General features: G+C 47.8%; 1 protein-coding gene across 7 annotated transcripts in view; it reads right to left on the reverse strand.

Annotated features, from left to right (window-relative positions):
- Nucleotides 1-27,613, reverse strand: part of MSI2 (musashi RNA binding protein 2) — a 375,244-nt gene that overhangs the window by 241,710 nt on the left and 105,921 nt on the right. For 6 of the 7 annotated variants that reach the window (XM_036223610.1, XM_036223609.1, XM_036223608.1 and 3 more), the window contains exon 6: nt 5,568-5,660. The exons of the other annotated variant lie outside the window; for it this stretch is intronic. In XM_036223610.1, coding sequence (XP_036079503.1) covers nt 5,568-5,660 — 93 coding nt within the window. The remainder of the gene's footprint in view (nt 1-5,567; nt 5,661-27,613) is intronic. 7 annotated transcript variants of the gene reach the window in all.

Below are 27,613 nucleotides of genomic sequence, written 5' to 3' on the forward strand. Positions count from 1 at the left end.
TGCATAAAACCTGGAGCTGAAAATAATAGGTGTCAAACATTTGCGGGAGCACGCTCGCCCACAATCCCGCACACACAAGTGCAACAAATAAGAAGATCTCATTATATTAAAAAGCCAATTTACTCGTTTTCATTTTTTTTTTTTTTCCGAAAAAGGCTTTCACGCACAATTCTCTGTAGTTCAAGTTATCTTTTATAGGCCCACAGAGAACCCCAAATCCAACAAAAAGACTCGAAGGACTCTCTATTCACCTCATTTCCACAGAGCTCCCCTTTGATGAGAACTAAGGAGCTGTAACTTTCCAAACGGTTTCCTTGAAGGCCTCGTTTTCCCATCCACCACATTGAGGGGCTGGCCGAGGAAGGGGTTAAAGCCCTCATGTCAAACTGCAAATTCGGGCACTGGCCCAGAAGGGACATGGGAACCAGGGCAGCCTAGTGATAAAGGCCGGATTGTAGCAGCCCACTGAATTGGAAATGACTTGTAGGCCTAATGAAACAGAACTTTGGCAGTAAAACAGAATGAAAGGAATGAGACAATAAAAGGCTGGAACAAAGGGTGCAGAGTCGTTTCAGCTTAGCAAAATAAGCTCACTTTGTTGGTGGGGAAAGCCAAAGCCGATTAGGATAAACCAATGACTAAGCGTAAGTCTTCCAAACTAATTACACAGTTCACCATGTGAAGTATAATTGGAAGCCTCCAGATGCGGGCTGCTTTGCTTTCACAGGAGTTATATAAAGTGAGAATTACCTAGTGAGCTCGGCACTGAGCAGCCCTATCATCGAGGTGAACAGCTGAAAGGTGCAGAACGGCTCCATCCGGGACGAAGCCGAGAATTCATTACATTTAAAGGCCTCTTTTTGATCTCCAAAATCCCATAAGTGAGAATGTAAGAAACCGGTATTTGAAGGAGGGGCCCAAAGGGGAGAAGGAAGAAACCTATACACATGGACTTTCTTTGATCCCAGTGCTTTTTAATTACCAAGCTGGGCTATTCCGGATGGAGATGTGGGGAGAACAGTGGAGGACAGGCCGATGGATTGTCTGGGTCTGTATGTGCACATCTAGAGCATCGTTTATGTGCCATTTTTTGGAATAGTCTATATACATCATTCCTGTATGTATGAAATCATGAGCACAGATAACGTCCACCAGGAAACCAGAAGCAGTAAAATAAATTACTGCGTATCAACATTCTTGACAAATGAACAAACCTGCTTCTTCTGAGTGCTGGGCTGCTTAATGATAAAGTGGGAGGTTTATAAATAGCGAAAAGAGGTAAGGGCTAGATTGTGCAAAAACGAGTGACTATCCAGGCTCTACCTAGCCCGGGCCGTGTGCTCCTGGACAACCTAAGGACCTTTCTCAACGTTAGTTTTGTCACCTACATGACAGCAATCCCAGCTGTCTTGCTTGACAGCCTTGAGAATCAAATTTTAAAATGCGTTAAAAAGCTTAGCACAAAAGCACACATCCCTCTAATGCAGAAACATCAACTCAAAAAAATCTTCACAGTAAAATGTGAACTTTTCAAATTCTGAGTCTTCGTTAATTGAGATCCAGCACACGTAACAGGGAGTTAGAAATACTCTACACTTTTGCTGGATCTTACTCATAGGATGAAGATTCCAGTTTATAAATAGTAGCTTTTTCCAAATAGAATCTTTAGCTTAAAGTCCAGAAATTATCTTTACCACAATTATGACCATTTTACCTATTATATCATGCTCATTACTACTCATATCTTATTTTGGTTATAGTCCATAGATAACTTACATAGCTATCTAACGATCCACTTATATATGTGTATTTAAATACTTTCTAAATTACAAAATTTTCAAGCTTGAAACCAACCTTAGAAATAATCTAACCCAGGGGTTGGCAAACTATGGCCCATGAGCCAAATGTGGCCCCTCGTCTATATTTGTAAATATACGTTTTATTGGAACGCAGTCATGCCGAGTTGTTTGCGATGGCTGCTTTCTCAATACAGTGGCAGAAGAGAACAGCTGTGGCAGAGATGAGAAACTTTCGCCAGGAGAGAAATGGCTTGTTCAGGTATCACAGTGGGGTCACTACACAGTCCAACCAAGCATGAGGGCTTGGAATACCTTCTAGTTTACCTCTCTCCAATGACAATACCAAGGGGTAAGGACAGCCATCCACGTTAGCAGAGTCCTTACGCTAATGGCCATACTTCACGGTCTCACCTTAAATATAAACAAGTAATGACATCCCTAACCTGGGAGAAAGGTGGGAGAAAAGCACAAAAGGCTTTACAAGCCTCCAATTTGAGTTATTTAAAGCTCTCGGTGTGTCACTCTGCACCCACTCCACTTACGGTAATGACATATTTAAACCCCTGAGCTCGGCCCCACGATAGCAGTCTTACCCATCTTGATTGCCACCTGAAATAAACAGCTGAAGCAGCTGCCACCTCAGGCAAGATGGAAAGAGAGAGGACCGACAGTGAGGGAAACCTAAAAGAGGGTAGCAAACCCTGAAAGGAGATTGTAGAAGGACAGAAAGTTCTAGACTAGGAGGAAGAGGAGAGTACGTGTGAATTCTGGCTGTTACACTGGCTTACCTAGGTGACCTTAGCCAAGACTTAAACCCCCTGACACTTACTGTCCACCTTTGTCAAAGGGGGTGATGATACCAAAATCTGCCATGCAGAAGAAATGAGGCGACGTACGTCCAGGTTCCCAGCCCTGTCCCAGGGCACGTGAAGGGGGCGCGATCTTTCCCTTTCCTTTGCCTCCTCCTCACCCAGAGTTCATCCTGTGGGTCTATCAGCAGTTGGAATGTGGCCAGGAATGTGGCCTAGAGGGGGAGTCTGCATCCCACTTTCTCTGTCAGGGGGCTATGGGATCTTGCGTCAAAGAGTTAACAATCTACAAAATGGGCAATATCTCCTCTGGCCATCCAGAGAAGAATTAAATGAGATAATAGAAGTCAATGGCCTGGCACAGTACCCAACACTTAGTATGCAGTCACTAAATAATAATAAAATTACACCTCACTGATTTGCAGTAAACCAACTGAAAAGAGCCCCAAACAACTTTACAGAGCCAGGAATGTGTGCATGCATGTGAACATACTTCATGTATGCATGTGTGCGTGTAACTGTGTTTGCGTTCTGAAGGGTAGAGTCAGTTTGCCAGTTTATCTGTGACTCTGTTTCAAGGTTGCTGGATTTACTCTTTGCCTCTAAGGCCCAGCAGCAGTCAGTCTCCCCTCCTTTGATCATTCTAGATTCAACTGAATTATACCAGAATCCTGAGAGGTGGTGGGCCCTGCCCAAGGGGACACAAACGTAACACTAGCCAACAGCCAAAAGAGGAAAAAGCTATTCTAAAGACAGACTCAGAAAATATACAGAGCATAGGCATGAAACAAGCTCCTAAAACATGAGCACAGAAAGTATTACAGGTTTCATACATTCAAAAGCCTCCTTACTCCTTTAATGAAACCTTTAATAAGTTTACCTATCCTGCTGGAATCCACCAAAGTTACTGCAAAATTAACTGAATGGCCTCAGACCCGGTGAGGGCCACGCCTGGGAAGATGGCCTGTGACTGCCTCCCAGACAAGAGGACAACTGTTCTCAGGGCAGTCATGGTTGCTGCCATGAGCCTGGCCAAAGCTCGCAGAGCCTCCCACTGTTGGCGCACTTGGTTGCAACTGTGAGTGTTAATGAAAAACGACAGAAAGACAGAGAGAGAGAGAGAGAGAGAGAGAGAGAGAGAGAGAGAGAGAGAGAGAGAGAGAGAGAAACCGAGGGTTGGGAATGTGCAGAGACATGACAAGTACGAGCCTGTCTGCAATACGCCAGCAGCCCATCTGGGCAGCATCGACTTCCCTGACACCCACAAACAGGCCCATGAGATTCCAAGGCAGGTTGTGGCTTGAAAAAAATAAAATCCCACCTGATGTTTGCAAATACTACCCCCAGCCCTGTTTCAAGGGCAGAATGGTAGCAAAGAGGGTTCACACTCCCGAGCCTTCTATTATGCGAGCTGGACTTGTCTCATTTAATTATTTCCAATCTCTCTCCCTAGGCAGGATGGGGCTGGGCAATGGACAAATCCCCCCTTGGTGCTTTAAATCCATCTCAAAGTGAAGTACAATAACGAACAGGATCACCAACACACTCAGCTCTTCTTTAGAACTGGCCGGAATGAAGCAGCCCCCAGCTGGCAATGCAGATGGTGCCGTGGGGAAGACATCTTTCACAGCCGACCTGGAAGGGCAGTTAAGTGCCGCTCTGAACGCGAGGCTGGGCTGGAGGAGGCTGGTTTCTCTTGGTCGCATGGTCTCTCATCCATGCAGAAATTGATTAATACCAGAGACCAAAAGAAATCTCCATTTTGAGGCTAAACAGAGGTCAGGCCACTCTTCCCAGACAGTAGCTCACAACTGGACACACCTGGAAGAGGGTCACAGCTGTCCACTGCCTCGGGGAAACAAAGCACAGAACCTTCAGACTGGGCAGTGGGCGCAGTGCCTTTGTGTCACCCAAGAAAAGAGTGACGGCTGTCATGAAGATGAGGGGAATAAGTGACGAAGCTTAGAACGGGTGTACGGTCGTTTATAGGATACAGCCCTCTGTCACGTCAGTGCCTCAGTTGGGGGGCCGTAAAGACCTGTGCGAGAGGAACCGTTCCACGCTTGGCTCCCGGGACAACGTCCGCAACTACTGAAAGATGCAGAAAGCAAGTCGGCTCAGCCACTCACCTGCCGGCCTTCTGGGACGTAAGAGCCAACAAGGGTCTGTTCCCGATTTGCCCCCCACGAGCTGCCGTAGGGCAACACGCCCACCTAAGGACTGTGTCATCCTCAAGAAGAACCCGCTCTCCAAGGAGGCACCGTCTTCCCCCACCAACTAGAAAGGGGCTGAATTAAGCACATCACCCCTGATTACGTATCCCGTCTGTCTGTCTCTGTTTGACTCTGTCTGTCTGGCACACACATGCACACACTCTCATATTCAGTTTCCTGACTGATCTGGGGCATTCAGTGCTGCTCAGCTTATTCCAGCAGCAGAACCTAGGGGATAATTTTACTGCTGTCTCACAGACATTCTGACAGGTAGAGGCCCAGCATCCTTCCGAGTTTCCTTGGACATTTGACAGGGGCAGGTTTAGCTGCAAAGGGCCCCAGGGTAGCTTCTCTCCAATGCACTATCCAGAAAGGCACAGAACGAAGCACAGCGCGGTCTCACAGGCCTCTAGCAGCTTCCGTGGGCGCTTCTGCCCTGTGACTCAGTCTCGCATCCCTCCCCAGTCGCTGCCACCGCCAGCTCCCAGCCCAGGCCCCACGTGGCCAGCAAATGCCAACACTACCACACTCAGAGACCACTCTGTCTGCTCCTGCAGGCACGTGGGGCACCATACCAACCACAAGCCGGGCTCTTCTGTCTCAGCTCCCGCCGAATTCCACTTAAATTTTGATGGCCAAGTTCTAGGACAGGTTCTTGAGGACACGGCTGTGGCAAAGGCAGAGACTACGACCGCCTCTTCTACGAGCTGATCAGGTATGTGCTCTCCAACCCACGCACTGCTTACCTTGCCAAACTGCTCAAAATATTGCTTTACATCTTCCACCACCGTGTTCGCAGATAATCCGCCTACAAATATTTTCTTTGTTCTTGTGACCATCTGCAAGAAATGGCAAGAAGAAGACATGGGTTAACCAGGTTATCTGAAGCAACACTTGGTAAGATGCTGAAACAAGCCACTCTCCACGTTTCTCTAGGAAGGCAATCTTAGAGAGACTCAAGCTACACGGAGTGGGACCTTCGGATGTCCGAGGATGCTGGAGACAGTCACTCTGGATATCTTAGGCCTTCAGGCCACAACCTAAAGGCTCGAGTTTCATACAGACCCAGAGTGGACTTCAGAACCTCTTTGGGCATAATGCACAGCTTTATTCTGATATACTAGCACAGAGAGAAAAGTCATGTGTCAAGGCTACTGAAATCTAAGAGACATAAACAAAACTATGTACATAAAAATCTTCTGCCTAGAAAAGTAACCATAAAACTTGTCAATAAGCAAATCACACATTAATTCAAAAATACATGTGGACTGAGTTGCTCTGGGCACTGGTATATGTCTGGCAACAAGACAGACACTGACCTCACAAAGGCCACCTCCAGTCCCTAGTCCTCCTTCCCATCATGATTTCTCACGACTCACCTTGATTCACCCTACACCCAGTCAAGCCCAGCTAATCCCTAGGTCTCCACACCTTTGTCCACACAGGTCCTTCCCCTTGAAATGCCTCTTCACGCCAAAATCTTCAACGGCAAGTTATGACCATCGTCCCAGAGCCAACGACCTTCTCCAAAATTCAAAATATCACTATCGTCACCCCATCCAGAAGCTGTTCTTCCCCCTTCTGAATACCCCGAACGCTGTCTGTACCCATTCGCCTTTCACAGAACTCACCACTTCCCAGCTAGTGCTAAAGTCATTGACAATCTAGTCTTCTTGATTCCTCCCCCAGGCGGTGACAGCTCCTCATTCCTCTCGACATCCCTTGAAACGGCAAAAACAGAGCTGGGCGTACAGAACCCACAAATGTTTGGTGCCTACGAAAACGAATGTGTGTGGCCACATTTCAGAACTCCATCAGTTCCAAAGCAAAGGAAGGAGGAAGCTCAACGACACAAACTGTTCAGAGCAGAAATCAAAAATCTTGCATGTAGGAGCCAAAAAGGAAAAAAAGAAGATAAGTTTTATTCTGAAGACTGAGTTTAGGCTCTGTGTCTTTTTAATGTCAAATAAAAAAATTAAAAACTCAGTGGTACAGGTCTCACCAGTGTGGCTGCATATAATAAAAGCTCAACGTCTTAACTCAATGGAAAGAATCTTGTCACAATATTTACATATACCAAATCAGAATGTTGTATGCTTTATCTTGAAATTTTATTTGTCAATTATACCTCTGTAAAGCTGGGGAGAAATGTTTGATGAGAAGAAAAGCATTACTGAAACCCAAAAATAAAAGAATGAGACACATCTTGGAACATGAAAAAAAAACCCACAATGTCACATATGTCTATTATAATTCGATACAGGATACCGAAGTATGAGGCCATGGCTGCCTGGACCACTGCCGTCACCAAGACTCCCGACACATTTGCTGAGAGATAAGAACCAACCAACTTGCCCCGAACAGAAGAGCCTCGGCTGAGTGACACTTGGGGGTACAGTGAGTACTGGTAGGCTGTGCTGAGGAGTATAAAAGGCACTGGAAACCTGCTCCTATGCCTCAGTCTGGGTGGGACCCTGAGCAGGACTCACACTGAGGTCTGGGTTCTGTCCTCTGCACAGCGAAGTCCTGGGCCAGAGTTCCAAGTCCCACCTAACCCTGAACTCTCATGAATCTGTAAGAACGATGGCCACGACAAAGGCGGCTCCCCAGCTTCGAGGAGCTCACGCTTTAGCTTAGCAGCTCCCAGAGAGGATGTGTGCCACCGCGACCCGCTGACGGAGCCCCAACTGGAATAACCTTTGAAATAGTGGCCTTCCTGAACTACTTTAAGAGGACACCATCCTCACGACTTCCTGTTCCTGAGAGCCACGCAGTGGTTTGCACATGTGTTTAAAGCTGTGATTTACTGTTTTCATCTCTTTCAGATGAATGAGCGGTTAGATGAGATCATATACACGAGAACATTCTAGGAAGATCCCAACCAGTGTCCACGACACCAAGATCCAAGAACCTCTTGTTAAATGGTGGGCATCTAATTCTGTTCCTTATTGTCCATCTTTCTCTTATGCATTCCCGATTTCCCTGGATCAAGGTCTCCTTTGAGGTGAAACTCCATCAGGCCCTCTCCAGATTTAAATCTCTCCCTACACTCACGAATCGCCAAATTTTACTAACCTAACTTTCCTAATGCATTCATTCAACAGATACATGAAGTGCTAGGTGCTGAAGCTTACAATCTAATATAATAAGGAATTAAATCCATTATGAAATGGAAATGTAATAATTAGTCAACCGCACGAGGTTCCTCTTAGGACTAAATTAAATAACATAAGCCAAAGTGTCTAGTGGGACACCCGGTAGATGCTAAATAAACGGTCACTGTAACTGGATCCAAACTTGGATTGCTAAATTCACCCTTCGAGTTTATAATAAACATTGAGCACAAAGTTACCTTATACAAAAAGCTTTGAAAAATCTACTCTTAATGCTCCCGGTCTCTTCCACTATAATTTCAAAAACACTCTCCTGCATCTCTATGTGATTTCAGATAGGCAAAGACTCCCAACGGTTTCATTTTCGACTTTTCATTCCTATTTTTCCACCCCAGCCAACTAATTAAATATCTATAAAGAAACACTAATGTGAGCTACAAACATGCACGAGTGCAGTTCTCGACTTAAAGAAACTCTGGAGAGGGATTCTAGAAAAATGAACCCCATGGTCTCATTTACGCATTGTTCAGAGCCAGATGGGTATGGAGCAGGCCTTATTTATACCCCGAACATTCACACGGACCCAGAGAATTAGACGACCAATGTGTCTTCATTTCAAATAACAGAAGTCAACAGAATGTGCATTCCCCAGTAACAGCTTAAATGAACAGATCCCCTCTTACACCCTCCACCACTGCCCCATCGCCGTAAACTTGCCGAGACACAGCCCTAAACACTGGGGCAGACGCCCAGCTATAAATCTACACCGTCTCGAAAAGTATTTAAACACTTTTTTTTATAAAAGAAGGATGAGAAATCCCAGGCCCCAGACAATGAGCCAAAGCGTCGGAGTTACTAAAACATCCTCTGCAGGAAGCAGCTCAGATACAGTGATGGATCCCACTCATCAACAAACACTGAAAGGAAACTGGTTTAACCAAAGCCTTCCAAACGTGAAAAGGCCACTGGGAAGATGAGCAACACTTGGTTAGCCGCTCGCCGATGTCCGGGCTGCAGGCAAGGGGAGCGCTGCGGCTGGGCAGGGGGTGGCGGGGGGTGGGGGGCTCTGGGTCTGCACGGTGACCTCTCCCGCCCGGCGTGCGCTGGGAGAAGTGGGAGTGATTTACTTCCAGAATCCTGATGGCACCACTGCTGAACGGACTGTGGACTGCTCGGAGATTTGCATTCTGGAGAGGAACTCAGGAAGCAGGCAGAGGACTCCAGAATCACACTTTTTCCCCTCCATTTCCCTTCCATCTCCATGGCTACTGAGGAGGGCGGGGCAAGAAGGAGGCACACTGGGATGCTGTGTCCAGGCTCTCAGGGGGGCTGACTGGAGGTCCTCAGATTCCCATCGATGCTATTAAGGTTTCTGTGTAGGTGTGTGCATGTGTGCGTGCGTGTGTGTATGACCACTCGCACGTGTGTGTTTGCGGGTAACTCTATTCCCAATGCTTGAGTCTCAGCTTCTATTTGCCTCAGGAACCTTCTAGTACCCCCAAAACTTTAACCCTCCTCTCAGCTTGGACACAGTGAGTAGTTCAAGTCTCCTCCTGGCCCCCCGGCTGTACAGTCTCTGCATGATAAAAAATCCTCTCCACCCACAGTGCTGAGAGCCACCTGTGTTTTCTTCCTGTGTTAGGCCCGGCGGGTAACTAACTGTTTCCTAACCCACAGGCTTCACGCCGACACAGTACTTAACCACACAAGGTACAGGGAAGCCCGCCACTGCACGCCACGATGGAGGGACACCCATCTGTTCCAGAGAGAGCTCAGCCTAAAATCCATTAAGAAACTGATCTTAAATTTCCTTCGCTTAGAGTTTTTGGTGGAGCAGTTGCAGAAAACACTTTGATATGTGAATGCTTTCTACTCTTAGAGACACTAGATACCCACCAAGAGCATTGTGCCACTTGGGGGACAGACTCCTCCCTCAACAGATGCTCTCCTTTTGTGGTTTAAGGCAGCATTCTGGGAAGTGGTGTGTGTGTGTGTGTGTGTGTGCACGCGCGCGCGTGCACACGGGCGTGTGTGACACACACATAGGGGAGTGGGGAGTATTCAGACTCTCACAACTCGTTGCTGCAAAGTTTTGCATCTAGACCAGTAATTTAACTAAACATCGCTGCTCTCCACAAACCTCTTGGCTCCACAAAGAAAACCCCAGCACCATTCCGGTTCAGAAAATTGCTGTTTACACAGAAGAACTGGCCAAAGCCAGCTGCTAACTGGAGCTGCAAAGAACACTCCACCTTCCGGCTTCTAAAAGCCAGAGAGCTGGCTTTTTGTGTTGTTGTTTCAAAAAAATCGCTTTTAAAAAATGTGTTGCCATTTGAAAATGATCACTCGGAGTAAGGCCACCGGTTGTATTTTTATAAAATAGGATAAAGCAAGTGTGTGTATACATGTGTGTTGAAAGGAGAAGGTGGGAGATGAAAAGAGAAATTACGCTTGAGAATGAGATTGAAGGAGAAAACTTAGATCCAACAGCATTGGTCCAAAGATATTAGCTGTCACGGAAGAAAACAACGACAAATATTCCTTAATCCTGACAAATGCGTGGAAAGGCAAGAAATGACTCTAGAGAGCCTTAAATGGGTATGAGAAAGGCCTGAAGAAATTAAGTCAGCTCTTGCCAGCATCATGCTCCTAAAGAGTTCAAATTCCCCTTCATGAAGAAATATGAGCCATCTTCACTGCCCAGGATCACAGGCTCGTTGACAGATGCTCTCTCTTCTGTGGGGACCCCAAGGCGGAACAACCTAGGAAAGATGTTAGCATGCCAGCCCCGGGCGGGCTCTTGCAAACCCAAATGTCCACCATTCCCATGACGCAGATGGAAAAATCAAGTCCCAGGGGGATGTCACGTGACAGTTAAAGCCAAGCAGTGACAAGGGAGAACTGATAAGCTGGCAGATACGGCACGATTTCATCCCAGAGCTTGAATTTGGTGAGCCCTTCGTTCTTCAGAATCTGGGATGGAATCGTGTGCTATCGGTTCTCCCATGTCACTCTGCATTTAAGAATTAAGCCCGATTTTTGTATGACGAGGAAACTCTATCGAGGCTGACTAAGGCCACCGAACTCTTAATCTCTAAAGCCCCATTCCCTCGGGTGTTTCTTCTAAGGGGCCTACCCTCTAAAATTCCTCAGCATTCCCATAACTTTTTTCATCCTTCCCTCCTCCCCCTTAACTACTTCGTTGCTACCAGCACCACCACCATCACATCTGAATCCAGTCACAAAACTCACTTAGCATACACAACCAGATACTGGGGGAACTTCCCCAAATGTTTCTAGAATCACATGCAGTAGGTCGACAAGACACACCCGTCCCCCAATTCATGTCCACCTAGAACCTCAGAATGTGATTATATCTGAAAATAGGGTCCTTGCGGATGTAATTAATAAAGGAGCTCGAGATAAAATCATCCTGGATATAGAAGGAGCCTTAAATCCAATGGCTGGTGTCCTTCGGAGGAGAGGGAACACAAAGAAGGTGGTCATGGGAAGATGGAGGCAGAAACTGGAGTGATGTGTCTACAAACCAAAGAACAGCAAGAACTTCCAGCAGCTACTAGAAGCTAGAAAGAGGCAGAGGACAGTTTCTTCCCTGCCAACAACTAGAGTTCAGACTCCTAGACTCTAGAACTGTGAGAAAACACATTTCTGCTGCTGACAGCACCCACCGTGCGGTAATGTGCTATGGCAGCCCTTGAAAACTAATACAGGGACCTACCTACCTGGGAGAGACCCCCGGACCCCACGGCCCTGGTCTCACCTTCTCCTGGTGACAGTGGGGCAAGAGACCGCTTGGAAGCTCTCCACCAATCATGTGCAGGAGAACATGTGACAATCTGAACTTGTCACTGTTTGCCCACAATGACTAGGGCCACAGGGACAAGTCTCTGCCTCGAAAGGTAAGGTGATACCTGGTGGGAGGTGAGGGAGAAGGGAGAGCAAGGCAAGCTGTAAGGAGGAGCAACCTGAATGCTGCCCAAGAATTTAAGCTTCCCTGATAAAAGACATCATAAAAGTGGGGCCAGAGTTTACGCATGGACAAGTTCCTACTTAATGTGATCCAAGAGACTGAGAAAGGTCCTTTTCCCCTGCTGAAAACCCTGGTACCTGTGTCTCCTTCGGGCTGAGGCTCTGCCCACGCCATGGGCCTGCTGTGGGCAAGCCCAGGGCTGTGGCCTCCTCATGAGCTGCCTTATTTAGGCCTCAATCTACCCCAGGCAGGTTTCAACTGCTTTTCCACAGTCAAGGAAACTGAGGCTGAGAGATATTAAGCGTCCAAAGTCACACAGCACCAGTAGTGACAAAAATGGAGAGTCAAAATCTTGCCCATTCTATTCAGTGAAGTCTCCTACACCTTCGTTTGCAACTGGGTCATCTTCTTTCTTCCCAGCAGAAAGGCACAATTGGAAAAGGCACAGCTGAGAAACAAGTCTGACTGCCCTGTTCAATTCTGAAGCAAAGAGGCAAAAAGGACAGGCTGGACACTGTTGGTAAAAATGTATGACAGTCCGGCTGTCTGGCAATTCGGTCTGGCAATTCTTCCAATGATTAAACAGTTACCAGATGACCCAACAATTCTACTCCTAGAAATTCACACGTGTTTACCTGAGACCTTTTACACAAAATGTTCACGGCAGCATTATTCATAATAGTCAAAACGTGGAACAACCCAAATGTCCCTCAATGAATGAATAGATAAATTAAATCTGACATATCTGCATAGTGGAATATTATTCACCCGCAAAAAAGGAATAGAGTATTGATATACACCCCAATTTAGCTGAACCTTGAAAACGATACACTAAGTGAAAGGAGCCCGTGGTAACAGATCACACAGTATACGATACCATTCATGGGAAAGTTCATAATAGGAAATCCATAAAGGCAAAAAGTAGATTAGTGGTTACTTAGGGCTGAGGGAGAGGAAAGGCGGTGATGGCTAAAGGGTATGCGGTTTCTTCCTGAGGTGACAAAAATGCTCTAAAATTGACTGTGGTGATGGGCGCACACAACCACGTATACACTAAAAACCACGGAACTATATGCTTTAAATGGGTAAATTGTATCAACAAAGCTTTTTCTTAAATGACAGACCAAAAAGATCCCTAAAAGTGGAGTCTGAATACAAAAAGGCCTTGAAATAAATCCAGGTGGTCAAGACAGTGTGCTCCCCACTGCTTCGTCTGCCAGCTGACTCTGTGTGCCTCAATTCACCCACGGCTGACCACTGGACAAAGGTGAAATGGTATCCGATACTGCCAGTTCAGAAATTAATTTAACTTCAGAGGAAACTAATTATAAATCTAACCCCCAAACGTTTCTCAGAACGCTCCTTCCCCGTCTAGAGCCATTAGCCAGAAAGCATTAGGGTTCAGGCTACAATTGGCAATCCCTCTAAACAGCTTTAAAACTGGAAGGAAAAAAATAGCCTTCCTCTCTGTGGGGCTAGAATATAATTTACACACAATTATCCGACCTAGTCAGGGTACAACATTACCTCTGGTTAAAACGACAGTAACTCACCTAAAGGGGAAGGTGTGCTTGTGGTGAAATGATCGGGATGCTCCAGCTAAGGAGCTCAAACTCCCCATCCTCAGAGCCTTCTGCCTGGCTCCCTCCCAGGCTAATTTAAAAAATACTACTTCCTCTTACCCTGGGGGGAAAAGCTGCAGCCAGCAAGGCTGACCTGTCCACAGATTGGTATCAGAGAGTAATATCCTAGACTGTGCCACTCAGACTGGGGACTGCGGGGAGGTAACAGAAAAGGTACGGAGATGGAGTGCTGCCTTGGAAAGCACAGGAAATTAAGGATCGTGACCCACGCATCAACTGATACTGAGCGAGGTGGCTTGGCTGCCTGGTCATCAACCCAATCACAGGCACCGAGCTGCTCTGCATTCGCAGGTAATTTTTCCATCACTCCATTCTGCTCAGAGCTCCCCACGCCCAATATTCGCTACAGAGTGAGCTGTACTCACTATGCGGAAGACCCCAGTGTTCAAATGATGACCAATAAACAGATGCAATTAAAACCCATATCATCTTTTACGGCAGTGGTATTAAAGAAATCAAGTACCCTTCATTGTGGCTCGATGTGCCAGGAAGCTGTGCATTGCTGCATCCGAAAGACGTGCCTTTCGAGTTGTCCCCACGCACCCACTCCCAAAGGGAAAGGCAGCCAAAGCAGATTCGTAATAAACCTCAGGAAGAGTTGGGAAAGAAGGGCCAGACAGGATGGCGGGCTGGTGTGAACTCAGTTCCTTCTATCTGTGCTTGTCACTTCAGCCTTGGATGCCCAGTTCGCCCACCCAGGCTGGAATTCTTCTGAAGACGCAGAGGATGATGCACGATGAGGAGTAAGTCCTTAGAAATGGTGACAGGGATGGTCTTGGGTCCCCTGGCCAAAGCATAGGTCCAAGGTGATTCTGCCATACAGAAATGATCCAAATGAAGGAACAACAAGAAGTTTAAAATATCTTCTCTCTATCCACTGGGTTTGCATTTTCAAGTCCATCTCTGTATACTGAGACACACTAAAGAACTGACCCTGGTTGGTCAAATGAGGCTGGGTCAAGTCTCCTAACAGTTCTGGGCCTCACCTTCTTCCTTTGAAATATAGAGCATGAAGCCCTGCTCTGACTAACACAAACTGAAACAGTGAATGTGAAATTATTACTCTAAAAACGTAGGAGGTGCTAAGAAAAGCCAACACTTGAGCTTATGCCTCCAACCCAAACCTTCCTGAGAGCTTCTCCCCCTGGCTTGAGCCTCCCTGGTGCCTCTGAACACGCTGAGAGGTACCGTGGTCAAGGTAACCGGAGCCAGCTGTGCGCTGGCCTCAGTTGACGAATGCACAGCTGTGGTGATGACTCCACAGCATCCCTTCTTACTTCCCAAACTGCTCTTTTCCTGAAAGATTGCAGGTCACCTGGGTAGCAGCTACCAGAGAGATGGTTTCTATAATGAAGTTAAGCGCTTCAAGGTTCCTGGGAACCAAAACTAAATACCCACTCTTTTACCTGCCATCTTGGAAGGACTCTGCATCCTCCACATGACGTGAGGAAACCTCAAGGCCTGGAAGCCATGTCACAACGGACGGGCGGCAGTACAGGCCCTTGGTCAAGGAAAAGCAAGCTTCGGGGTAGCGGGGAGGTGGTGGAGGGGGGCGGGGGACTGTATCCTAGGGAAGACTGCCCAGCAGATGACTTCTAGAACCTACTCCTCTGGTAAGCTGGGAGCCACCTGAGAGATGAGGCCCACTGTCATTAGCAACAACTAAACATCTCTTCTGAGGAGAGAAAGGAGAAAAACTTTACCGGTAGGTAGGTAAGCAGGCTCTGCAGCCTAGGCATTCCATCCCCCAAACCCTCTCGCTGATTTCATGAAAAGAACGAAATGGCAGCCTTAACCCTTAGCCTTGATTACCTTCATTAACATACTTTAGATGCACATGGCAATCAGTTCTTGATGAGCAAGTTTCACCTAATCCTCGGAGCTGAGCCAGGCTGCAGGTTCACGACACTCCCATAGTGCAGCGACACTCAGTCCCGGCTGCAACTTAGAATCACCTGGGGAGTCATTAAAACCTACTGACACGGGGCCCACCTTCAGGGATCCTGATTTCATTGGTGCATGGTGAGGCCCGGTCATCAGCATTTTTTAAACATTCCCCCAGAAGATTCTAATGTGCAATCAGAGCACCGTAAGCAGCAGCTTCTGCCATCTTAAGGGAGAAAAGGTCGGGGCGGGGGGGGGGGGGGGGGGGGGATGGAGACCTCAACAAAGCAGAGATATTTTTTCATTATTCCCATGCTGATCAGGGGGAAAAGCCACAGAAGAGCGGAGGAGCCTGGGACTGAGTCCCAGCTTAGCCACTTCCCTAGCTGTGTAATGTCAGGCGAGTTATGTGTAAAGGGAGGGGCGATATCCTTATGTCGCAGAGCTGCTTAAAGCATGTAAAAGTGCCTGGTACATAGTAGGCGCTCAGAAAATGCTTGCCGAATTCCAAAAGAGCAAGGATGAAGATCAAGAGGTCAAGAGAAGATAAACTGAGAGGAAAGTGTCTGGCGGTAAGCCATACTCGTTCACGCATTCTCTCATCGAATGTGTTTTGAGGACCTACTATGTGCCAAGCACTGTGCTAGGCTCTGTGGATATAAAGTGGAATGAGACCTGGTTGGTGCTCCAAAAAGTTCTGTTAGTACATAGCATGATGGGGCTTGGAAGCACAGGACTGGGCATGACTTGAGGCTCGAAGGTCAGCAGGAGGCAGCCAGAAAGGGAAGTAGAGAAGGGCCTCCCCAGCAGAGGCTGCATCATCTTCCATGTCGGTTGAAGGGCCGCAAGTGTATCTAAAGGACTGCAGCACAAGGTGTCAACGGAACACAAGGAGGAGAGAGCTGGGCAGGGAAGGCCAGCCAGGGAGGCCTCAGCGACTTCCAAAGGCTTTACACAGCAGAGTGACTCTTCAATCAGGCCGTGCAAGAGAAAAGCAGAGCCACTGTGGGGGCGCCGAGTCACCTTAACGCTTCGATGGAGGCAAGGAGGGGCAGGCAAGCGTGGCGAGAAGAGCAGGAACCAGAGGAAGGTACCAGACCCGAGTCCTAGCGACCGGCGCGTGGCCTGGGGTCAGCTCCCTCATCGGCAAGTCCCTCGCTGCTCTGTCAGTCAACTGTTCCAGAAACGAGGGGCCGGGTGGGAGGGAAGGCGGGGCAGGCGGGGAAGCCATGAGGAGAGATAAACACCTTGCACCCTTGGTGTGGGGTCTTGGGAAACACATTCAGCCATCTGCTAGGTCATAAATTTTATCCTTCGAGAGAAAAAAAAGTCAAATTCCCCCCCTCACCTCCCTCCCACCCCCTGCCGCACCCAGCATGTGCTGGTCTGGCCCCCTGCCATCCGCCACAAGGAACTTCCTTCGAGGGAAAACGGGGGACCCAAAAAAGTGTTTGCAGTGAAAAAGGGAAGCCAGGAGGATCATGAGCAAGTCTCTCCACTTTTTATTAAATGTCTCACCTCTCAAGAGACAGAGAGAGACCTTTCTAAATCCAAGAAGACCTTGAAGGGTTGAAAAGAACGGCAGATTTGGAAATTTCAGAGATGGGAGGACCAGGTTCCAATCCCAGCACCCTGAGCAGGCCAAGTGACGGAACAGAAAGAGGAGGAACCCAGGAATCTCAATTCTGTCACACACATCCTAGGTGGCCCTGGCACACGACTGAACATCTCTGAACTTAAGTTTCTCCTCCTACAACATTGGACTGAAAGAGCTAACACATGCAATGTGCTTAGCACAGGGCCGAATGACGGGCACTCAGCGCCTCTCTCTCCTCCCCTCCACCCTTCCTCCCCCACCAGTGACTTCACCTCTACCTATTCGTCTGCAAATGGAGATCAAACTTCCCTGCCTGCTCCACAGACTAACCATCAGAAGGAAAAGCACTTGGAAAAGGCAGGAAGCACACTCCATAAATTTAACGACTAATTATTATCAATTCTACTTCCCGCAGATTGCCTGGACACGAGTCTGAATCAGCCCACCCCCGGCAGTGGTCCTGGGCCACCACGGTATTTCAAGGGTTGAAGATGCTCCCGCAAAATGGATGCTACCTAATGCAAAGCAGTGTCTTTATCTACCTCAACCTGGGCAGCCCCTTAGCCTACAAAGAGTGTCAGACTATTCCACGTGAGGAAGGCCATTCTCTGAAAAAGATAAAGCTGCCCCCTTGCCTCAGAGGTAGTATTTCTCTGCTACACTAATATCCTAACATGTCCATGTTCTCCTCATGCCAGGAACAGATCTCTATAAATCGTCACATAAAAGAAAACTTTATTTTCCAGAGGGATAAATGGGAGGAAAATGAAACAACAGTCACAGCAAAAACATCACCAATCAAACAGACCTCAGGCCGCCAGGAACTTTACTAAACGTGAAGTGTTACAGATGTTTTATAGCCATGATGTCTGTTCTATTTAAAACACTTGTACTAGGCCACCAAACAATGGAAAAGCGAGAAAGAAAAGATATGTTCCCCAACACGCCCAACCCAGCTAACTGGTCTGGGCTGGATGTTTATTGAGGCAAAGAGGCAACTGGGGACCCGTAGCTGTCAGCCGAAACGTGGAGGGCTCATTTTGTAGTTCACTCTGGAGGGCTGTCAAATCAGCCACACAGCCCAGCAAATGACGCACGGGCTCTCTGAAGGGCACTTCTGCCTGGAAGACCAGGATCTTCTATGGGAGACTGCCCTGCACCTGGCAAGTACTTAATAAAATCGAGTTCCCTTCCCTCAAAGAAAAAGAAAATGCCCAGTTAAACCTTATTTGTCCAACAACACTCCTTTATTTCCTCCACAAACATTTGTTCACCGCCTGCTAAGCACAAAGCACTGAGCTGGGGACTCACAGCCAGATTGGACGTGGTGAGGACCCCCCACCCCAGAACGGAAGCCTCCTAAGGGAGAGTAGTGATCACTTCACCTCCCAGAATGGAAGCTTCATAAAATTAAGAACTTCTCTTCTGTTCACCACTGTGTTCCTAGCATCTGAAAGAATGCCTGGGACACAGTAGGCACTCACTAAATACGGGTTGAACAAATGAGTGAAAGAATAGTCCCTGCTCTGAATCATCCAGTTCGCGCATGACCGTAGGTCCCGGGGGCATCCTCCTTGTCTCCCCTTTCCCTGTGGGGAATTCCTGCACTCCTTGTTGCTAAGCTGGCGTAAGCACTAAGGAGATAAAAGGCCTCGTTCCTAAGAAGAAGAGCTGGCCAAGTCCTGTTCCAGAGCCACAAAGCACACAGACACAGTACTGCAACGGAAAGGTCCCATTGGTCTGAGTCAGACAAACCTTCCCCGCCTATTTGGACAAACACAGCTGGTGATTTGGTATGGGCCTCTTTATACATAAAAAGGACAATTGGTGACTCTTGATAAAAAACCACTTGAAAGGATGAGTGACATAAGGAGGGGCCTGAAAACCCTGGCAATCGCGGATTCAGGGACAATGTCCAGGATCTGTATCAACTACCCTTGATTACTGCCATGTGACAACACATATTAATGACTCCTTAGTCCCCATCGGGCAGTACAAGCTCAAACTAAAAGATTTAGTTCTCTGCCCTTAAAGATTTCACGGGAGCCTAATGAGAACACACAATGAAAAGAGTGTACAAAATCTAGAGAAATATGATGAACTCTGTCTAGAGAATCCGAGAAGGCTTCAAAGAGCAGGTGACTGTAGGGTTTTAAAGGATGAGCAGGAGTTTTCCAGGAAGATATGAAAGAGGGGAAGGAACTGTCAAAGTGGCATGAAACACCATTCTTTGTTTCGGGCACTAAAGTCTGGCACTGCTAGAAACCAAGTGGAAAGGAGGGTTCGATGGAAGATACGGATGGAGGTAAGGATAAGGCCACAAAGAGTCTTACAGACCATAACCAAGGAGACTGGACTGCATCCTCAAAACAAGGGGTCAGTGATTTTAAGCAGAAAAACAACATAGCCAGCTTTGTGTTTTAGATAAGTCACTCTGTAGAGACGGCGAGACCTTTAGAAGCTTATCATAATAGTCCAAGATGAAGGAATGCTGAACTAAAGTAAGGATCTTTTGCACAGCAAAGCAGGAGGAGATTTAAGAGAGAGTAGGAGACAAAATCATCTGGGTAAACGGCCAGATGAAAAGATGAGGGCAAGGAAGGAGTTCTGAGTTTACTAGGTGGCCGAGTCAATAGTGGTGTCACTCTATCCGAGGTAAGGAATGCAGAAGAAGCAGGTTGGCAGAGGAACCATAAATGTGTTCAGTACGGGTATACCAAATGTGCAGTGCCCGTGAGACAATCTGTGTGTCTGCTCTGGAACTCAGGAGAGAGATCAGGACAGATGACCCAGGCTGAATTCACCAATGCCTAGGTGGCCAGTTAAACCATGCATGTGGATGACATGCGCGGGTACAGTAAAGGCAGGAACAAGGACAACTTCAGGAGAAATCCCAACATCTTTCGAGAACTCAGAATCACAGCCAAAGAACCAGGAGAGAAGTCAGAAGGAAAAAAAAAAAAAAAAAACCTGCTTTACCAACTGTGGCACATGGCCCATCGTTTCATGCCTCTTCCCCTGAGTAACAATAAGCTGGTGACTGCTTCAACCAACACAGTACTACAGAAGGGACGGTGTGTGACTCCCAAGGCTGGGTCCAGCTTTTCTCCAGAACATTCTTACTCGGAGCCCTGAGCCACTGAGTAAGAAGTCCAACTACCCCAAAGTTGCCATGTTGTAAAGAAGCCCAGCTACTTGGACGGACATGTTGCAACTCCATTCTTCAAGCCATCCCTGGCCTGGGCACCAGACATACGAGTGAATAAGGCTTCAACGGCTCCGGTCCTTTGCCATCAAGTTCCCAGCAAAATTTCAAGTCTTCCCAACGGAAGAAGCCCTGAACACGGTGAAGCAGAAACCGGTCGTCTCTGCCGTGCCCTGTCCGAACTCCTGACCTGGGAATATTCCCCGAGCACAATAAAACGGTTGCTTTAAGCTGCTAAATTTGGGGGTAATTTGTTACAAAGCCATGATAACTATAACAGTGAAGCTGGGGCATTTCAAATAGAAGGGAATGAATGGTCCACGGCGCCCAACAACAAAGATGTTTAGAAAGGTAAGGAGGAATCAGTTTTCAACGCCCCTGGGTCCAGACCTCAGCCACACACTTCCCAGGACGGATCTCAGTACTTCCGGGGCCAACATCTATGTGCAGCTCATCAGTAAACTCCAAGCTGCCACATGAGCAACGCTCTCGGACGGGCCCAACGGTGTGCCAGGCCCTGGGGTGACTTGGCAGTCTGTGGTTAGCAGCAAGTATTCATTTGGGGGAAAACCTTCCTGCTGGTGGCAACTGGCGCCGAGATGGACCCATGAACATGATAACTGCCCCACGGCACACACACCGCCCTCTGCTTGCTGTGGTCGACTTCTCCTTTAGAAAAGCAGAAGTCTAAAAAGTCAGTTTTTTAATTTTTTTTTTTTTCTGGAGAGAAATATCAGTATTTCCCCAGGCAGTGACACCTAATACATCTAATACATTTATCACTGTACATATCAGTAGTTCCAAGCAGCCGCCTTAAAACAGGCTGATAAGCAATCTGTTTTTAAAGCCCTTTCTTGCCCTTGACCAAAGGCACTCCTCCCTTCCTGTGTGAAATCTGGATTCTTAATACTCAGGATACACACGAAACTATGATCATCTCGCACAGTTGTTCTCTCAACAGTATCTGTAGCTCAGGGCAACTCTACCCATCCAGCCTGCAAGTCTCTGGTCTCCAGACCTGCTGGGAAATGTGGCATGCCTCTCCCAGGCCCCACATCCTGTTCCTCTAAAGGACTGCTTGGTCTTCCACTCTGTTGCTGTTGCTCACAGGCCTGGCGCCCCTAAACCTTTTCTGTGCCCCAAAGATGACCCAGGTCAAAGCAACGTGTTAAAACACAAGGACTGAGCCACCTGGGACCCTGCAGAGTACTTGGCCTGTACCAAGAGAGACCTCGAAATGAAGTAAGAGCCAGTGGTACAATTAACCCGGAGGAAAGGCCTGGTCCCTTAATCAACACGATTTCTGAGCAGTTACTTGGAATGAAACCTCGTGGGGAGGGAAATGAGAAATAATAACTGGGACCACTGTCCTCGAGGTGGGGGTAAGCGGCTGATGTTTTAATCAGGGACCAGGACATCTGCAGAGACACCGAAAAGCATCCTCACAGTTTTCAAGGTGTCAGCCTTTGTTTCCAGGTTCCAAACCGCCTCTGCAGCCCTCCTCGACTCCTGTTCGTTCCTGGACACTGTGAACAGCGTCTGCACTTCCGTACCCCCGCAGTCCTCCATTCAAGCTGCCCTCACTCAGGAGTGCCCTTCGGCCTTTCTGTCCCCCTATCATGAGTCTCCAAACCTTCCTACCTCAGCCCGAACGTCTTTGCGCAAATGTCACCTTCTCCCATAGGCTTTCTGTGACCAACCTATTTTAAAAAAAACTGCGAACCCACCCCAACCCTCAGCACTCCTTAGACTGTCTCCTAGCTTATCTTTCAACACACTCCATGATTTACTTATTTTATTATCCATCTCCCTCCCAACAGAAAGTAAACCTCACGAGGTCAGGAATTTTGTCTGTTTCGTTCACAGATATATTCCCAGTACCCAGTTGTAAGTGATATTCAATAAATCTCTGCCGAGTTAACGAATGAACATTCTAAGGCATTCCCACACGTCTCTTCAGTCACCGAGTCTCCTTTCTCTACAGCCGCTCAGGATGTAACCTGTTCCTGAATGGTGGCACTTTGTTTCATTCTGCTTCCCATTATCACTAGATATTTACCCACTAGGTTCAAGTTCCTTGTAGGAAGAGACCATATTTATTCATCTTTCTATCCCCCTAAGCATTGGTGGTGCTCAAGTATACAGTCTATTGAATCTAACTTAAAAATCAAATTGCATGGAAAATAGGCAAAGAACACACAGCTAATATAACTATATACCCAAGTGATTTTCATTTCCTTCCTCATTCCTTATGAGGTTTGTCTTATGTGCAGAGCACGGCACAAGGGCTTTTGAAAATATCAAGATAAGCAAGATACACAGGCTCAGTGTCCCAAAACGACAGCTACTAGACACTTGTGGCTCCTAAAACTTACATTAAAATTGAGCGTCATTAACAATTCAGCTCCTACGTTGCACTAGCCGCGTTTTAAATGCTCTTTGGCCACACAGATTGGACAGCACAGCGAGTACACTCCCTGCGCTGCAGGAAGTTCTACTGGACAGCAGTGGAGTCGGTAGTCCTTGCCCTCAATGGCTAACCCTCTGGTGGGACGCATGCGACATGCACAAGGACCAGGAGAAATGATATGTTAACCAGCCATAAAGCAAGCAGCAAAGGGCTTCGGGGCTGAAAGGAGAGAGGTGTCATTGTCAGGGTAAAAGGAAAAAAGCAGGAGAGGCTTAAGGCAGGGGGTGGAGATATCTGAGGCCCTCTGAAAATGGGTGGGTTTTCTAGACAAAAGAAAAGGAAGTTAGTCCAGAAGCCTGGAGAGGGAAGATCCAGGTACAGAGAGGGGCTCAGGGGTATGCCCCCTAGAGCACAAGGGCACGGATGGAGCCCTGTGACAGGAGGCTGGAATTGCAGGCAGAGGACCACTGCAGGCGCCCTGGGGGCCAGGAGCGGGAGTGGGGGGAAGCTAGATGAGAGGTCCTCACAGATGATGGCGGCAGGACTCGAAATGCGGCAACAGACAACACATGGCAGTAGTAGGTGTGTGACTAGCAACCAGTTAACCTCGGGGTGACAGAATGCTCAAATTCAAAGGATCCAGGGTGCTCACGAAGGCAGAATCTCCCTTAGATTGTAAGCAACTAGAAAGCAAAATCCTTATTTGCTAAGTGGGGGGTTCATGGGACTAACTGCTCAGACCTCCATGTTCCGTCCACCCATGCTGGCGAGATCCTGTGCCTGTCAGCCTGGTGAGCGTCCGCACACATCTCAGCTCGCTCCCGCTGCACTCTGCTAGGGGGCCAGAAAGACGTGGGTCTTCCCAGGGTCTGCCCTGCTGGCGCTGGCCAGCGCCACTCCCAACCGAGACAAGAGTCTGGATGACTCTGCCTCAGAAGCTGCTGTTTTGAGACTGAGGGGTACAAGCTCTGTTCAAGTTCAGAAGGCCAGCCTTCTTCAGTCCCTTCCCAGCCACCCACTGTGGGTTAAAGACTTATATTTATGCACATTCTGGGGGCTCAGCATGAAATATTTCCAGACACTGAATAAGGTCTTAACCAGGTGCTTAAGATGCAGGGCACAACCTGGTTAATGCTATTGTAGGGCTCCACAAATCCGCGAAGACCGGATGCATTTCGGCAAACACCTAATAATAAAAGCAGGAGGCGGGGAGCGGTGGAAAAAGTCAACCTGGCATTTACTGGAGACTGTCCTCCTCTCCATTCCCCTACCACAGGCACCTTTGTGACGACTTGCTTCTATCTCCAATTAGCCTATTTTCAGCAGCCAATACCCAACATGCGAGGCCCTCTATTCAAGAACCTTTTATCTAACACGCACACACTTTACAGAAAAGAAAATGACCAAAAAGAAAGAACAAGGAAAAAAAGAAAGAAAAAGAAAAGAAAAGATTTCTAAAGTGGCCAGGCCAAAAAACTAAAAGGCTTGGAGGTGCTGTTTTCAAGAACAAAGAAAATTCTGGAAACCTCCTGAAAGGATCCTGCCTGCCTCTTCCTATTAAGCAATCAAGAGCTGACAGGGTACTGGATACGCAGCCGCTGAGGAGGGCACGAGGCCATGGGCCATGCCAGGGGCTACATTCCTCTCCCCACAGCGTCCAGCCAGCCCCTTATCGCCAACCTGCAGGACGGAGCAGGGCCTCTGCCTGTTTAAAAAGGGGACTGTGGGGAGGGGTAAAGGAGGGAGAAACCAATCTGAGAAATAACTTCCTGACAGGCCGACAGCTGACATTCTTAAGTGAACACAGGATGTGCCAAGAAATTATCAGGCTTGGCTTTTCTCTCCCTGATAGATGACAAAGCAAAAAGAAAAAAGAAAAAAGAAAAGGAAAAAGAAAGAAAACGAAAAATAACCACAGCCACACACATTTCATAAATCACGACTTTTATTGAATGCTTCACCACATAATAGCAACAGTCAAATTGAATAAAGACACCCTTCTGTAAAGTAACAGGGAGAAACTGGACATCTCCCCCGCCCTCGATGGGCAGGAGGGAAAGCTGAACTTTGAGGCAGAGAACGGTTTGGGGTAAGCAGATTCAGCCGTCGAGATGGGCGGTGGCCTTTCTCCATTATTCTCGAAATCTGAACACCTGGAAGCTAGAAGTGGGGTGAACTGAGAGCAAAGCCGCACGAGAAAACAAATGTGTGGGTGAGGGTGTCGGGTTTTGTTCTGAAGGGTGTGGGGGCGCATCTATTTCCTGGGAAGATCAAGAGTGGAATAAATACTTGGGATGGGTCTGCAGAAAAATGTGAGAATGGCTGAAAGCAAGAGGGAGCACATGTAGGCGAACCCCGCCGGAGGAACCTCAGGGTGTCGGCCAGCAGTACATCACGGTGACATTCAACCCGTGAAAGAAGCCCAGCTACTCCCCACAGCTGACACTGTGGGCCCACGCAGCGGGAGAAGAACGCGGCGTCCTCTCATTTTACCACCGCACTTGCTGCAAATTCATAGCAGAGTCAGAAAGAGGGGCCTTCGGTTCGGGGTGAGGTCCTGCTTCTTCCTAGAAGGCGGGCTCACTCCAGAACCTTCTCTCCAAGTGACCCGCACTCCAAGCCTGACATGCCGACACTTCTAAACTTGAAGAGCTAAGGAGGAAACTAAGGAAAGGACTAAGGAAGATATTCCTCCCATGCCTCAGTCTGTGAGGTGGGATGAGCGACAGGACTCTTGTATCTTTATCTGGTTCTAGCCTCTTCTCTGCTCGATTCACCTAAACAAACTAGCTTTCTAGTTTTTTAAGTGATAGAAAGCAGGAAAAGAAATCAAGGCATTTCTTTCCAAATTCTGCCGTCTGCAAAATCCAGAGAAGTGGACTTGCAGTCAAAGATATCTGAAGTACTGAGAGGGAGATGACGACTTTCACAGGGCAAGTTGCCACCGAGATGAATAGGCCTGAAACTCTCAGCACGGTAGGCTCTCCACGAACATTTGCTGGACTGGACTGTACGGGGGCCGAGTTCACCTGGCCACAGCCCCAGAGTCCCTGCTCTTTCGCCAGCACAGAATTCCACCTCAGGAGCCAGCCACCGTGACACACCAAGAGGGTGATGTAACAGTGCTGGAGGATTTCCGAGCAAACGCCACAGAAAACAGGATGCCTTGATTCAAGTCAGAGTTAGTGATTATCGGACTAGTACCTGAGGTCAGGCTTGGGTCACTCCTTCCTTTCCTGACTCTATCCCCAGCACCTTTTAAAAAAAAAAAGGCACTTATGGGTCAAAACGGCACCCAGAATGACCATGTGCTTCCCCTGGGGGTGGGAGGTAGTTGGGGGAAGGGCAGCATCTCCCTCATGTGTAGGTTTGAGCAGCAAGGCCTGTCATAAGGCAAAAGGCAGAAATTCTTGATTATGGAAAACAACTGAGAGGCCACATTTTCCCAAAAGATTAAGACAGTTTCTGGATTGTTAATGTTTAACCTATCAGCTGCACATAAACAAACCGCTCTTCAAAGAGGGTTAGGAAGACAATGATAGGTCTCAGAGATTTTATTTCTCCTGTCTCAGACTTAAGGAGAATTAAAAATCAGAAGCTAAAAATTAAATGACCAGTGAATTCATCTAACAAAAGTCTCTCCAGGTACAGACCACAGGGTCACGGAGAGGTCGAGATCTCACAAGCCCTGACTCTGCGTCGTTAGCGACTCCCCATCTAGGGGAAGGGGTCTAAGTGCTGGCAAGTGAAAAAACCACGTCATACGGTGGTGTTGTGTTATGTTGCTGTGTTGTATTGTGTTATGTTGTATTGTATTGTGCTGTGCTGTGCCGTGCTGTGTTGTGTTGTGTTGAAGCAAGCAATACATTCAGAATACAGTTGCTGAAGTGAACTGAACCAAGAATAAAGCCTTATTGAAAACTGAGTCTAAGTGGACCCTGCATAACCTGGAGGAGAGAGCAGTGACCAAGATCTGAACCAGCAGCAGCTGGCTCCACCACCTGCTGGCTGTTTGACCCTGAGCCACACAATCCATCCACCTCCTGTAGCCTTAGTTTCCCCATCAATGAAATGGGATAATATTCCCGGTATTTTGTAGCACTGCTATGAGGATAAAACCACATTTTATGTGAAAGTGCTTTGTATACCAGAAAGGCCACTGGAGGTATCAGTCCCATGGACTCGCCAAGCGACTCACCCACCACTTGCACAAGCATGTGATTTTTCTATCAGACACTGTCTAACAGGGCCTGGGGGAGAACAAACTCTAATCCCACACTGGCGTCAACGGCCAACACCTGAAAAGAAAAATCTCTCCGGAAGATAAGGGAAGCCACATATCATCTAATGAAAGCAGGCAGGTGAGTGCAAGTGTGAAGGCAGGACGGCCTGGCTCGGCCGCAGGCCAGAGCAAGAACGAGCAATGGGGCTTGGTGTGCCTTTGCTGTGGGAACGGGTATCCTTCGGCTCTAAGGGCCACCTATGTGGAAGGGAGAAAGAAGGGGGAGGGGGAGCAAAGCCACCCCTCATCTCTAAATGTACCTCCCATTTGCACCCTACACTAGCTCCCCACTCCCAGCAGGCTGCTGTATCCCAGGGGGCCCCCAAACACACCCACCTAGAGCGGCCTCTGTGCCTTTATCTTGCTGGGCATGACTTACACACACTGCCTTCAAGTCCTTATGGGAGTCTTAGGTAGGAAGTGTGACAATGCTACATCCTCACATCTCCGTCATCATTGCTACAACTAGTTAACATCTTTGGGCCCTCAGTCTGTGGTTGGGCATTGCTCTAAGCACCTGACACAAACCGATACATTTCATTCTTGACACAAACAGATATCTTTCATTCTTACCACAATCCCATAAGGTAGGAACTATCACTATCTCCCATTTCACAGATAAAATAAACTGAGAAACAGATATGTAGAGGGTAGCACAGGAACCTGA

This window comes from Rousettus aegyptiacus, unplaced genomic scaffold (genome assembly GCF_014176215.1).
Source record: "Rousettus aegyptiacus isolate mRouAeg1 unplaced genomic scaffold, mRouAeg1.p scaffold_m13_p_6, whole genome shotgun sequence".
In the NCBI taxonomy this organism is placed as follows: Eukaryota; Metazoa; Chordata; class Mammalia; order Chiroptera; family Pteropodidae; genus Rousettus; species Rousettus aegyptiacus.